General features: G+C 49.4%; 1 protein-coding gene across 5 annotated transcripts; it reads right to left on the bottom strand.

Annotated features, from left to right (window-relative positions):
- Positions 1 to 142: 142 nt before the first annotated feature.
- LOC129684209 (fumarylacetoacetate hydrolase domain-containing protein 2A) lies at positions 143 to 14562 on the bottom strand. Of its 5 annotated transcripts, none has more exons than XM_055617475.1 (8): positions 14468 to 14562; positions 5851 to 6101; positions 4373 to 4589; positions 2411 to 2470; positions 2007 to 2169; positions 673 to 781; positions 464 to 551; positions 143 to 321 (listed from the first exon to the last, which is right to left on the bottom strand). In XM_055617475.1, the coding sequence occupies exons 2-8, from the start codon at positions 6093 to 6095 to the stop codon at positions 259 to 261; spliced, it is 945 nt and encodes a 314-aa protein (XP_055473450.1). In that variant the 5' UTR covers positions 6096 to 6101; positions 14468 to 14562; the 3' UTR covers positions 143 to 258. The 5 variants fall into 5 exon arrangements, with proteins under 5 accessions (XP_055473450.1, XP_055473298.1, XP_055473377.1 ...); XM_055617323.1 differs by lacking the exon at positions 14468 to 14562 and adding an exon at positions 8673 to 8848; XM_055617402.1 differs by lacking the exon at positions 14468 to 14562 and adding an exon at positions 8298 to 8662.
- Between the last annotated feature and the right edge of the window lie 351 nt (positions 14563 to 14913).

The following is a 14913-nucleotide window of genomic DNA, read 5'->3' as shown; positions in this document are numbered from 1 at the left end:
GATTAGGCTAGCTTCTTCCCTAAGCCTGAAGTGTTCCTCCAATACCTTCTCCCTCTTGCTCAGCCCTGTGAAAGTGGCCCACCTTCGGGGACAGGGGAGGGGAGGTAGTGTGTGTGTGACTAAATGACAGCAGAAACTAAGCTGCAATTTCAAGAGAAATTTTATTTCCGAGGCCTACCTAAGGGCAGCCTCAAGTAGGCAGGGCCAGCAGTGAGGCTGGTTCACCTTGTCTCAAGTTCAGTATTTACAGGGATGCCATCAAACCACCTTGTTGATGATGATACCAAGTTCTTCAATCTCACACTGGACTTCATCACCCTTCTGTAACACAGCAGGTCACAAGGATTTTAGCCCTTGGCTCCAGTATGGGCTTTCCCCCTTGAATTTCCCCCAGGCTCTTTCAATCTCGCCAGGCCTCCCTGGCTCTCATCTTTCTACCATTTCCTCTTTTAAACCAGCTTACATTGAGAAAAACTGGAGGCTTCCTAAACACACCAACACCTGGAGGAGTCCCAGTCAGGATGATGTCCCCTGGGTAAAGAGTGACAAACCTAGGGAAAGCAGGTGGGTCAAGAAAGACCATGGGCTGAGAGTAAGCTGTTTCCAGGTATGCCCCGGGGGGGGGGGGGGGGGGCGGGGAGGGCCTGGCTGTGACAGGCTCTACCCACTTACTGGGAAATCCAGGCTATCAGCTCTTCAGTCTTGAACACCATCTGGTTGGTGTTGCTGTTCTGGACCACCTCCCCATTCACTCGACAGGAGATCTTTAAATTGTGCGGATCTGGAATTCAAAATAATACTGTGGGGTATCCATGCCCAACATCCAGCCCCAAAGGAAAGGAAACTTAGGGAGCATGTCTACCGACACTGGATTAACACTTTACTCTGAGCTTCCCATAAAGACTGGTCCCCTGAATTCCCACATCAAGTAAGGAGGAGGGACATTCTAGACTCTGAACAGGGAGAAAACAGCTGAGGGATCTGCCTTTAAAAATGGGCATGTAGGCCAGGCAAGATGGCTCAGCAGGTAGAGGCAATTACTGTCAAGCCTGAGGGCCTGAGTTAATCCCTGAGACCCATATGAACCCAAGAAGAGAACCAACTCTTGGAAGTTGACCTCTGAGCCAGAGGTGGCAGCACACACCTGTACTCTCAGCACTCAGGGAGGCAGAGGCAGGTGGATCTCGAGTTCAAGACCAGCCTGGTGTACAGAGCAAGTCCAGGACTGCCAAGGCTACACAGAAACCCTGTCTTGAAAAAAACAAAAACAAAAATTGACCTCCAATGTCCATCCATGTGCCATAGCATTCATATATGCATGCACAAAGTGTTTTTAAAAAAGCACATTCATATGGTTATCAATTACACGAATTCCCTACATATTTAAAATATTTCACAGTAAAACAGACTAGGGAAAAAAGGGGGCATTGATTCACAGCAGAGGCTGATCATTGTAGATCTAAAATGACTCCAAAGTGACAGGGATAGCAGATCAGCAGATAAAGGGTTACCCAAGCTACCCTGCATCGCTCACAGCAGCTGGAAAAAACCCACCGTCCTGAGGGGCTCATCCACGTAGCCAAGGCACCCCCATGGACGGCTGTACAGTGGGTGTGCAAGGTCCTATTGGTGCTCTAGCTCCCTTAGAGAAAACGAACAGGCTTCATCACAGACACTGTCTACCATGCTCAACAGCCACCCGTGCTCCTTCCAGCTTAAGGACTATTCCAGATGGAGGATGTCCCTCACCCCAAGGGCTGTGTTTTTTCGTAGTTCATTTTATGGATGTAGTTTCACAGCAGGGCAGCTGTGTTCCCTCTAAGAGGCTCTGGAAGGAAGTTCCAAGAGCTAGCTCAGAGCTGAGGCAGGCCACGTTTTCCCTGTGGGAACAGCGGTGACACTACAGCTCTGCATATAGTCACAGCCACAGTCCTTGGAGCACTGTTTTCCCTGACACTCAGGGGCTGTACACGGGAGGGCGCAAGCAGCAGAGACCAGCGACCTACCTCCTAAGCTGTCCCTGGTAACCAGGGCGGGGCCCAGAGGGCAGAAAGTGTCAAAGGTCTTCCCCAGTAGCCACTGCTTTCCATTGCGCTTCATCTGCCAGTCCCGAGCACTCACATCATGAGCCACAGTAAAGCCAGCCACGTGAGCCATGGCATCTGCGGCCTGTTGGGGCAGGAAATTTGGCCAGATAGATTACATCACAAGTGACAAGCCCTATAACAATCTCAAAGTCATTGTCACACATTAACACCAGAGCTAGCAAAAGGTGTTGTGTAAAAGGCAAGGGAGTGAATCGCCAAATGTGTCCCAGTGTCAGACGGCACCAGTGGGGGAGGATGGTCAGTCCCAGCAGAGCAGGATCTGGGGCTGCTGCTCCTGGCCCGGGAGCCCCCTTCCACCTCACCTTGATGTATTTGCCTTTCTTTCCAATCACCACGGCCAGTTCCACCTCCCAGTCCACTTCCTGTAAAGTGGGAGAGGACAAGTGAGCTGCAGTGGCCACAAGGTAGGCCTCAACTTAGAGGAACCAGGGTGAAGTGGGTGTGGCTTGCAGACCACTAAGCTCTGGGCAGTGGCAAGAAGCGCCACTGGAGGAGACTAGGAGATGAACACATGTCTGGGAGTGGAGTTTAAAAGTCACTCTTGACACCTGCAATGAAGAGTGATGCCAAACAGTAAGAGTTAGTAATATGTAACTAACTACCGTATTCCTGACACTATATATGTGGTATAATGTATTAACTCATTTTAATAAGACTGAGATCCAGGAAAAAATGTATTTAAGGGGCTTAAGTAAGCAACTTACAAGGAAGAGATGCAATGCTACAAAATGCAATGGTAAAGAACTTACAATTTAGCCTTTCCCAGCTGTTTTTCATGGAAATGACAAGAAATGGAGAAGGTCACTTGAGCCCAGGTGCCAGCCTGTGCTACCAGCGCCACTAAAGGACGCAGGCTCCATAAGGAAATGGAAACCAGCAGGGTGGCCAAACTGGACTCATCCAAATTGAGTAAGAGGAATAAACGAGGAATTATTAAAATTTTTTAAAATGAGGAATTAAAAGCACAGGGTAAAATGAGGATTTAAAAGCTCAGCAGGTAAAGGTACTAGCCACAGAAGCCTGATGACCCAAGTTGGGACCCTAGAATGCACATAGAAGGCTGGGTGCAGCCACCCACATCTGTAATCCCGGCACTCCTTTAGTGAGACAGGAGGCAGAGAGAGGAAAATCACCCAGAAGCTTAGCAGCCAGTAGCCTGGCAATATGTACAAAAAGGAGACCCTGCCTGTCTCAAGGTAGAAGGTGAGAACAGAATGAACCACAGATGGGAGGCTGAAGAGACTGCTCAGTTCCTTCAGAATCCTGGTTTGTTTCCCAGCACCCTTACCAGGTGCTCGCAACGGTTTGTAACCCTAACTCCAGGGAGCCCCACACCCTCTCTGGCCTCCACAGGCCAATTATGGTAGAGAGAGTAAATGAACATCAAGTGAACAAAATGGTCACACTGAGAACACGTGACGTATGAGTCTCCTGACAGACTGTAATGGAAAAAACGGGGCATTTCCTGTGCAGGGTGCCTCAGAAAACTGCTTCAGCTGAATCTCACCGAAAGGAAATAAGGTAAAACTGCACACAAGGCACCCTGGGAAGAAACACTTCAGAAAGTGTCCGGAAAGGAAACCATGTGGCAACCTCAAATGTGTCAGGGAGAAGACTGGGAAGAAAAATGTTCTTGATGGAGCTGGGACAAGGTGCAGTGTGGCACACAGCCGGGACAGACGACAGGGGGAAACTAAATAGAATGAAAGATGCTTGATGGAGTCTGGGAACAGGGTGCATGTACAAATGATAGAAATACAGCCGAACAAACAATACCAGGAGAATATGCAGCAAAGTGAGAATGCCTAGGTGTGGGCAGCAGGAATACTGGCAGCTTTATCTACATTATTGTACTTTCATTGTAGGAAATTACTGTTGTAATTGGGGAAAAATGTCCCTTAATTCCTCCTGTCACCTGCACCCAGGACTGTGTTAGTATAGTCCTCTCTAGTGTAGCACACTACTCAGTGACAAGCTCAATTAAGACAGCTGTTCTCAATCTTTGGGTTGCAACCCCATAGGGGTCACATAGCAGACATCCTACATTACATCCTAATGTAAATATCAGATATTTACATTAAAATGCATAACGACAGCAAAATTAGTTATGAAGTAGCAATGAAATAATTTTATGGTTGGGGGTCACCACAACATGAGGAACTGTATTAAAGGGTCGCAACATTGGGAAGGGTGAGGGCCACTGCTCTGAGTCTAAGGGAATGCCTCCTGTGCTGACCCCAGTGACCTGGGTGAGGAGCACTGACCTCACTCTCAGGTGGGAGGATGATCTCATCATAGGGCCCCACAATAGAGCTGGAGAACTTGCTGAAGATGATGGGCTCCTTGGGTACCCGCACATTCTGTTCTTTGCAGTGGTCTGCATAATTCATGCCCACACACACCACCTTGTCTGGCCGGGTGACAGGGGCCAAGAAGGTCACCTGTGACCGAGGGAGGACTGGCAACTGGGTAGCCAGGGCTCTGTAGAGACCAAGCAGGAGAGGGGCTAGGTGGGAACAGGTTCGGGATCCCAGGGCAGGCTGGGGAGAGCCCACAGTAGTTATGCCTTGCTTTTTGCATTTTCTAGATTTCACCCAGCAGTGTAAGATTCAACCCCAGCTGCACACAGTCCTTTAACAGCAGAGCACGGTACTCATCCCGCGCTCACGTCCTCCCCACTTGGGTAATTCTTGTTCATGCAGACGGAAAGGTACAAATGGGAGTAGGTGGAAAGGTGTCTGTCTCGCACCCCTTCTGGTCACTGTGTCCTTCCCTGGAGACAACTCCCATGTCCTGGATAGCTCATTCCAGCTCGGGTGGAATACCCTTCTCATCTCATTGTTTTGAATATGAATGATAGAGTATGTTATACATTTTAACAATTTAACATATTTGGTGTTCCCCTAGAACAAAGAGTCCTCCCCCTCCCCTTTTTGGTTTTTCAGGGCAGGGTTTCTCTGTGTAGTCTTGGCTTTCCTAGAACTTGCTCTGTAGACCAGGCTGGCCTCAAACTTGGAGATACCCCTGCCTCTGCCTCCTGAGTGCTGGGATTAATGGCATCCTCCTTATGGCTGCTGTCCTACACTGTTGACACACACTTGGTTTCTAATAGCAGGAAAGGAAGTGATTTCTAATTTTTAAGAAAACGGCCATTTGGGACCAGAGTGTCTCAGACACTGTAATATCACACATTTCTGTCTCTGCCACTCTGCTTTGACTCTTCAGGCTGATTCCATGGCTGGTTTCAGGGCTACTCCCAGTTAATCTAGCACAAACTCAGGATCTCTTTCCTCTAAGGCTCTAAAGCATGCCCCATGTTCCCAAGAAGCCTCTTAGGACCTTGTGGCAGTTTCTTCCAGCAGGAGAGATTTAGCCTCCCAGGAAAGCAGTATAATAAGGTAAGGTAGGTCCTGGCTACACAATCAAATAAAGTAATCATCCTCCTTGAGCCTCAGTTTCCCTCCCTGTAAATTGAAGGTGGTGTTATATGAGACGTTTAAGGTTTCTGCTTGGTATGGTCATATATACTTGTAATTCAAGGGGTTCGGCAGGAGGTTCTCCAGTCCAAAGTCCACCTGGGCTACACAGCAAGACCCTTAGAAATGAAAAGATTTACATATGTGTTAGCTCTTTACTAAAAGAACAAGTGAAAGAGCAACAGTGGGCCCCTCTGCTGCTTTGCAGAGGAACTACTTGGTGGGAGGAGGGAGAGAAACTAGGGAAGGCCTGCCTACTGACTTACCTTCTCGCCACTGAGAGGGTAGTTTCTCCCTGCTCCAGGAACTGCATCATTGTCTTGGGGAGTCTGGGGTCAAAAGTGTTTAGGTCCACAACTCCTCCACCAATCCCTGACTCCAGGCCCAGGTGAGGCTCTTCTAGGTGGGGCGCTTGGAACTGTACCAGTCTCATGTCTCTCGAGGGTTGACTGGGCCTCTTCTGAATCTGCAGCAGAGCTGAGAACAACCTCCTCCTACCAGAGCCCAGCATCAAAGCCTAAAATGAAAGAAGCAAGCCCCAGGAGACTGAAGGATTGCAGAACCATCATGATGATTCCTTAGTTCCTTTGCCCCATCAACCATTCCCAGCATGCCACTTGGGAAGTGCTCACGTGGGTTGTTTCACCCTGCAGTCCTTCAAAAAGTCAGAGTACAGATGACTATACCTGGCTTTAAGCTAGCTCCAGGGATCCCAGCCTTTCCCCAGCCAGTGTTTCCTGAAAGCTCCCGCTGCTGCAGGCAAGTGGTAAAAACAGCAGGCCAACTCGGCCCTGCTGTCTTGCATGCTGGGGAGACAGGCATGAGCGACTGATGGACACAAGCCTCAGATACTGAGATGATGCTCTGAAGATCGCCAGGCCGCTGCCTTTACCTGGCTTTTAGAAGTAGATCTCCTAACCTGCAGAAGGTTAAAATGTGAAAGACTAGGAATCATCCCCAAAGTAGGCAAGTGGCTATTGCTAGAAATGGCTTCTAGCTGCCTTGTGCAACTTTTATTATTTTGATTCCTTCTCCCCCCCCCCCCCCCCCCCCCCCCAGACAGGGTTTCCCTATGTAGCCTTGGCTATCCTGGAGTTTCTTTGTAGACCAGGCTGGCCTCAAACTCATAGAGATCTGCCTGCCTCTGCCTCCTTTCCTGACTGCTGGGATTACAGGTGTGCGCCACCACACCCAGCTCTCATGCAACTTTTAAAAAGTACTAACTTGATCCTGTTGCCCTCTGACTTAAGTACTTCTACTGCTCACATGCTCAGCTGGAAGCCCTAACAGTGTGCCCTGGCCCAGGAGCTGCCCTCCATCCCCTTCTGGTGGGTACCAGTTTCTGCTGTTGGAGCACCAGGAGACTCGGAATGTCAACAGGCTGGAGACCTAACCTGCACATTGCTCAGCCATCTCCCTGGCTTCAGTAGCTAGGTCTGTCTCTTTCATTACTGAGCCTACCATGGTGCTGCTGTTGCTGTGTGGAGCTCGGGCTTGCACTGTCTCTATTCACTCAACAGATGGAAGATACAAGGGCCCTGACTTTTCACTTCTTGGAAGAGCCTAGTCAACTCTGGGAAGTGGCTGGCCATGCCTTCCTTCTTCAGATCCAGACCTCTTGGAGTGTATCAAAAAGATTCGAAGCCTGTTTTGAATTCTAGGCTCCACCTAAAGATAAGCCTCATTCTGTTTCCTTTGTTTTTATGGTATGGGTACAGGGCCAGGAGGGCACATGCTGGCTCTAGCTACATCCCAGCTAAACTACACTCTATCCCTACTCCACCCAATCCCTCATTTTGTCTTAATCTAGGTCTCATCTTCATTCCTTATCACATAGTCCTTCCCCTTCAAGATAGCTTGCTTTTAAAACCAGGGGCTAGGAGGACAGCTCTTTTCGTTAAGTGCTTCCCTTGAGAGAAGGAGTTTAATCCCCAGAACCCATGTAAAAACATTTGTACACAGTGGTTCATGCTTGTAATTCCAGAGCTGGGGAAGTGGAGACAGGTAGATTCCTGGGGCTTGCTAGCCAACCAGTCTAGTCTAAGTGTTGAGTTCCAGCCAATGAAAAGCCCAGTCTCCAAAAGCAAGGTGGATGGCACCTGAGGAACCCTAAGGACCTGAGCATTTGAACACAGACAGACAGACAGACACACAGACACACACACACACACACACACTTCTTTATGCTTAAAAAAAAAAAAGTATAGGTAGTTCTCTCAGTCCTGGGCTCTTGGTTTTCACCTGATTAAGTCAACCTGTACAGGAATACCACAGTGCCAGCTTGAAAGTCTGGGCGGGAAAACCAAAGGCTTTCCACCTTCTGCTCTGTTGTCTTATACAAGGACCACCACATCACAGTCCAAAGGCTCTTCCAGCACATTTGATCAGTCACACAGTACATCAAATGGCAGTTAACTGTCCCCAGGAAAGCCAAACATTCCACCTGTGATGTTTAATTCTCTTCACTGTGGCTGGCAGGAACTCCTGGCCCAATTTTACAGATGAACAAGCCATGGCTTAGATAGGGTAAGGGGTTTGCCTAAGGTTCAAGAGTCATACAGCTAACAGAAAGCTAGCATTTGAGTCCAGGTCTAGATGACACTGAAGTCCTCTGTTCAGAAGAAAGATACTTCCCAAGCAAGACAATCTAGTCTCAGTTCTGCCCACTCCTCTCAGCTCCCAACTGATACAAGCCCATGGCCATCAGTCATACCTCTGGGCCGCCAGTGGCTGTGGTCTCAGAGAGAAGGCTGAACACCTGCTCGCTGGCTGTGCTTTATTGATGGGGAACCTGTGACAGGCGCACTCAGGTTCATTTCATCTCTATAACAATCGCCACAGAGCAGAAAGCAGCACTAAGGCTTCAGGAGGTAAAGCCACCTGTCAAGGTGGCGCTGGTGTTTTTGTAAGAATCCCTGTGATTCACAGCACACGGGTCCCTTAGCAAACAGCACAGGAATGGGCAGCTTGAGGCGCAGGGCGGTGCGTGCGACCCCGCTGACCTCCACTCTCCGGGAACCGAGGTCGGCCGCTCGGTTTCCCAATGTCGGGTTCACCTCCCTCCCGCGAAGGTCTAGCCTCAGCTTACCGGCTGCCGCTGCAACCGGACCTAACCGGCGCCCTCACGAAGTCAGCAGACACCTGCGGGGCCGCAGGTCAAGAGCGGAGGGCGGAGATACCTAGCGGCTCCTTTTCAAGGGGAATAGGGCCCGCAGTCGCGATATGCTGACGTCACGAACCGCCGCCAATAGGCGGACTCCTGATTCCTCCCGGAAGTCCGAGCCTGACGCTGGCTACCTCCTGTAGCCGCGGAGCTCCGAGCAGGCATGGGCGCTCTTGGGGAGACCCTCTCTGGCTCCTGGGTAACTCTGGGCTTAGCCAGACCCGGAGAGAGCGCATCTTAGCTTTGAGCTTCTGCCTCCGTCCAGGCCCTGCTTCTGGGCCAGGCACCTACACATAGGCGCCCTGGTGGACCTTACCAAATGGTTTTGTCCTCTGGTGTTGACATATTTAGGAGATAGATGGCCAAATCTGTTGTGTTCGTGGAGAAAGCGTAAAGGCCCATGATGACTCCTATGCCAATAAGGGACAGTCCAGCCACTTATTTAACTACTTATTTAGCTGGCTTGGCAGGTGTGAAGCTATTCTGTTTCTTCAGCGTTTAAGATTTACCCTGGGAATCTTGTCCTGGGGGAAAGAAAAAAACTGAAGCCTGTGACGGCCAGCGGAGACGTTTGTCTTCGAGTAAGAGTTATCACTCGGTTTTGGCAACTAGTCAGACTACTCTGTGGAGAGACTGAAACTGAGATAGTGGGTCAGTAACAGGCAGGAGCACACCCGCAAGCACTGCTTCGTCATGCATACCTCCTGCTTTCTATTTGAGAACCTAAACCTCACGTCAGGCCTCCGAAGATGGACTTTGAATTTTTTATTTTATTTATTTATTTATCTATTTTTGCGACAGGGTTTCTCTGTGTAGCCTTGGCTGTCCCGGACACACTTTGTACACCACGCTGGCCTCGAACTCATAGAGATCCTCCTGTCTCTGCCTCCCGGAGTGCCGGAATTACAGGCGTGGGCCACCACCGTGCTTGGTTACCCTGAACCTTTTATTTGTTCTTTCTCCCAATGTGGCCATATTGGGGAAGTCTTGGTCTGTTTTGTAACGTTACTTGTTTCTATAATTGACACAACGGGGACAGATGGTGGCCACGTCCAGCTTGTTAGGTCTGCCAGGGCTCAGGCCCTGACCCCAACAACTCCGGTACCAATTTCACCTACTTCCTGAAGCACCCTTCTCTTCACTTGCCTTGCTTTAGCAGGTCCAGCCAGCAGGCTTTCGGGTGGAAATGTTCTCCACAGCCACATTTCCGAGTATGAAAATGTAAAGGGTACTCGAAGAGAGAGACTACTGAACTAATCAAGGTCTAAACATCACCGGACGCATTAGCTGTCCCAGGAAAAAGTATGGGCCTTGTATTAGTTACATTTTCCCTTATTTTTTTCCCACTGAATCTATTTTTTCACATGGATGTTTTACATCCCTAGAAAAAGAACCTCAGGGTTTTCCTTTCTGTGTGATTTCATCTTGTTTCTTCAGAGTCTGTGATGCCAGCTGAGGTTGTCAGTGCAAACTGATGTGATGGGAGCAGATTATTCTTCCATGATCTAGGTCTCTGAGCTGCATGTCAAATCTGGGGCCGATCACTCCATGTCTGTTTAGCCTGCTTGCAAGGTTGGTAACATCTTCCTAGCTCCACGATCATCAACAATTCCAAATTCTTAGGTATAACCAGGCTTTATCCTCCTGGTAAGAAACTGGACAATAACTTCGGAGCATGCCGATAAAGAACTGACATTTGGTCCCAGTGCTTGGAAGATAGAGGCAGGCTGATCTCTGTGAGTTTGAGGCCAGCCTGGTCTACAGAGAGAGTGTTCCAGGACAGCCAAAGCTATACACGGAGAAACCCTGTCTCAAAAAACCAAAACCAAACCAAATCAAACCAAACCCTGACATTTGCTTCTCTCTTCAGTGTTGTTGGTACTCAGGACATTCCTGGGTCCTGCTATGGTGGCTCAGTTTATGAGTACCTGCTGCCCTTTCAGCAGACCCGGGCTTGTGTTTCAGCACCCATATGGCGTCTCCCAACCTGTAACTCCAGTTCTGGAGGATCCGACACACTCTCCGCCTCTGCAGGCGCCACACATGCATGTAGTGCACAGACGGGCGCAGACAGCGCATGCAGAGAATAAAATACAGTACACCCATAGGAGAAAATAAAAACCTGCAACGAGAACAGGAGGGACTGTCTCATGAAGTTTCCCCGATTACTGCTGCTCTAACAAAACCACTGACACAAAACTTAAAGGAGGAGGAGGGACATTTTGGATCACAGTGTGAGGGTGCAGGTCGCCATGGCAGGGAAATTGTGGTGGCTGAAACTTGAGAAAGCTGGTTACACTGTGTCAGCAATCAAGAAGGGAAGAGATGAATGCTGGTGCCCAACTTTCTTTTCCTTTTTCTTTCTTTTCTTTTTTTAATGAAGCCCGGGGCCTTCGGCTATAGCACCTTCAGTTACAATGGGTCTAATCATCTTGATGAACTAACTTAATCTTGATAATTCCTGACACACATGCCCAAATGTCTTTTCAGTGACTCTAGCTCCTGTCAAACTGGTTATCAGTATTTACCCACCCAGGCCCTATCTACACGCACACAAGGCCACTGGAAGGAGCTCAGCTGAGATGCCACGCCAGGCCTGCATTTGAGAAATTTGAATCTAAGAAAGTTGTCTGGGCAAGAGTAGAACAGATAAGAGCATTGGGACCGTGCTGTGGTGGTGGAGATGGCAAGCTCTGAAGAATGATCTGGAGAAAGAACTGGCTGTCCCCAACAACAAGAGGAATACCTGAGACAGAATTTGGAAATGTCAGTCCGATTCTGAGAGTGCTTTAGCTGGTGGAGCCTCTGCCATACGTGGAAATGCAGCTTCTGCAAGCGTGGTGGGTTTGGAAGAGGATAAGAAGTGATCCCAGTTTTGGAGAGGCTGCAGGTCACATATTTGAGGGACACCCAAAGGCACGTCGGGATGGTGGTCGTAGACAGGAATCCAGAGTGAGGCATTTCAGCCTGCCTTGGAAGCTAAACCTGCCTATAAAGGGAATCCATCGAGGGGGCTGAGACTGCACTGTAAACAGAACCTCATACAAGCCTCCTGCTAAGTCTTGGCCCAAAAGAGTCTAGAAATGCGAGCTGTGGAACAGAAGGAAATATTTGCAAATCAAATATTAGACAAAAGGCAAAAGTCAGTAAGTAAATATAATCAAATTCAATGGATTATTGCACAAAGATTTACACAGATGATTTTACAAAAGAAGACACACAGAAAATTGGGATGGAAGAGACATTGAAGCACACTGATCCCATGAAAATGCAAAGCACAGTCACCGTGCCGCCATATGCGCACCTACTAAAATGACCAAAAATTCTTTTCAAGTGGCCACAGGATTTGGAGGTACGGGAACCCTTACATACTGATGACTGCTTTATAAACTATACGAGAACTCTCTGTCTATTTGAGACAAGCTCTCTTCATGGAGCCTTGGCTGTCCTCAAATTCACAGAGAACCGATTACCTGAGACTCCCAGGGCTGGGGTTAAAGGCGTGAACCAGCGCACCTCGCCCCACAGAAGGAGTCTTGAAAAACTACACCATTACCACAGTCTTGCCATTTCTCTCCTGTATATCGACAATATTAAATGTTACCTTTGCTCTGTGCTCTTAGAAATAGGGACGATAACTCCATGGTTGGAGAAATCGCTCAGCAATGAAGAACCTTTGCTGATCCTGACAGACTAGAGTTCAGGCTCCAACACCCACATCAGATGGTTTACAACTGCCCGTAACTCCAGCTCCGGGATATCTAATGCACAAAAACACACTTTAAAACTCTCCATTTTCTGTATTCCATAAAAGCTTACTAGGAAGAACTGTCACACTTGAATAAGGCTCCAACATTCTTGTTTACCTGTGACAAGGGCAGACACAGACCGTCCAAATTCCCACCACTGCCTCATGGATGGTCGGTCACCTGACTTGCTTGTTCCTACTGTTAGTCAGAACAAAATCCCTCCTAATCTTTGGGCCAGCACCCCTTCGTCCCCAGGCCTCCACTTGGCCTAACTACCATACAGTCCTCAGCAAGGGAGGCTCTGTGCTTCATCTTCTGTTCCTAGCCCGGGGCACCATTTGTGTCCTATACATTAAGCCAGCAGTGCGCTTCTCTCAATTCTGTGAGCCACTTGAACAAATTAATAAATTCAGAGGAGGGGATCAGGAAACCAGAGTCCTTTGGTCTGATACATAAATAAATTGAGCCTGGTCTTATGATTGGCATGGAAGTTACTTTTTGGGAACTGAGTCCCCAACCTCTGGGGTCTGGCGCTATCTTCAGATAGTGTCAAACTGAACTGAATGATAGTATCCCAGCTTCTGTCCACTACTGCAAAACTGATTGCTTGTTTGGTATGTAAGAACATCCCCCACAGACCAGAAGCGATCTGTGCGTTGCGAACACGCGGCAGGAGAAATCAACCCGGAGACGCTTTTCTCACCATAGCATCAGTCCCCCAGAATAGTGCGCTGCCAAAAAATATTCCGTGAGGTCGTAGCAACCTTCCTTTAAAGTGAAAGTGGGAAGGAGAGAAGCAGCAAATGGCATCATATCCAAATAAAACATATACCTTAGCAAACAATCCAGCCTCTACCTTCCAGCTGCTGGGATCATAGGTGTACATCACCACATCTGGTTCATGCTGGTGATCAAACATTCGGGGCACGCTGGGAGAGCATGCTACCAACTGAGCCACATCCCAAGAGAGCTTTGTTCTCTTTTAATACATGAGTGGAGCGATGTGCCAGAATGGGACCTGGAGCGATAGACTCCGCAGTGAACATGTCTCCTGCACAACCAATGTCTTGCTGCTTTTCCCACAAACACAGGAGCAGAGAGGGGACGGAGAAACAAGCCTGGGGCCAGCACCCCTCCCCTCCGAGCCACCTTTGCTCTACCCGGGGGAAACCTCTGCTCAGGGCTGGGAGAGTTTGTCAACAAAGCAAGAGACTCCAAGCCTTGAAAACTTGGTTGGCTGTCAGGAACGAAATGATGACCTGCTCTTTAGGGGCCTTATTTTTAGTTTCTGGATGTTTTACTGTATTTGGTGATTTTTTTTTTTTTTCAAAACTAGGAAAAAGCGATGCCCCACGAGTGTGCTATGCACTGGAGAGGAAGGGCGGAGAGGAGGGCTGGGCTGGGCGTCCCTGGGGAGGCTGCTGGGGCTGACAGGCCCAGACCACGAGCAGCCCACCAGCCTTTCAGAGTTGACTCTTCACGGCCCCACAGCCAGCCAGCCGTATGACCTGAAAGCGACCTGACCAAGGAACGTCTCAGCCTCAGCCTGTGGAACTCTGCCCAGGCTGGGCCCATCCCAGAGTGCCGACTCCGCCCTCAGCCAGTCTCAGGTGTGCAGCACTGACTGCCTCCGGGAGGTGCCTCCTCCTCTGAGGCCTAGGCAGTCCCAAGCTCCCTCTCACTAGTCCACAAACAGAATAGTTGGCCTGACCCTCCCCCATCTTCAGTTGGGCCACAGGAGTCTGGAAAGTGCATTGACCTTGACATCAGCAGTTGAAAAATTTCCAGCTCAGAGCACTGAACATCCAGTTCCAACTGGCTGTGCCAGAGGGTGGGTATTGGGAGTACTTTCAGGGGCGTTTGTACGCAGACACTGAAAGCGAAGCACCTGAGGTACAGTTTGAACTTTACCTCAAGGTGCTAGGCACCCCCTCTCCGTCCTTCTCTCCATTCCCCTCCCTGGGACAGTACCTCTTCCCTCCTTGGATCCGTTCCCACTCATGGTATGATGAATTGGTAGCATCCGAAGCAGTGAGAACTCCCTTTGCCAGCGTTCCAGCTAAGGGCTTCCTGGGCCTCTTCAGCTGTAATCACTTCAAGTGCCCATCCCTCAACCAATCACAGTGATGGAGGAGTGTGTGCCGATTAGCTCCGGCTGGACCTTGCTCTCTTCTGCGGCAGGTGAGGGCTAGCCCTCAGGCTCCCTACTTTAGTGCAGAGAGGAACACATGTGAAGTGGGTGTGGAGGCCCAAGACTAGTGCTCTGTCAGGAGGCCTCCCCCTCGTCCCCACTGGAGATGGCTAGGAGCCACGGTCCCAGAAGACTGTAAAGAAGCTGCCTTTACAGAGACTGACTGATTACACTGCGTACTGTGGGGGGGTGGGGGTGGGGGGGGGCGGGTGGTCCCGTCCGAAGG

This window comes from Psammomys obesus, unplaced genomic scaffold, assembly GCF_907164565.1.
Source record: "Psammomys obesus unplaced genomic scaffold, mPsaObe1.curated_primary_1811, whole genome shotgun sequence".
Classification (NCBI taxonomy): Eukaryota; Metazoa; Chordata; class Mammalia; order Rodentia; family Muridae; genus Psammomys; species Psammomys obesus.
Note: the sequence above shows the minus strand (reverse complement) of the source record. Positions and strands in the feature narration are given on the sequence as shown.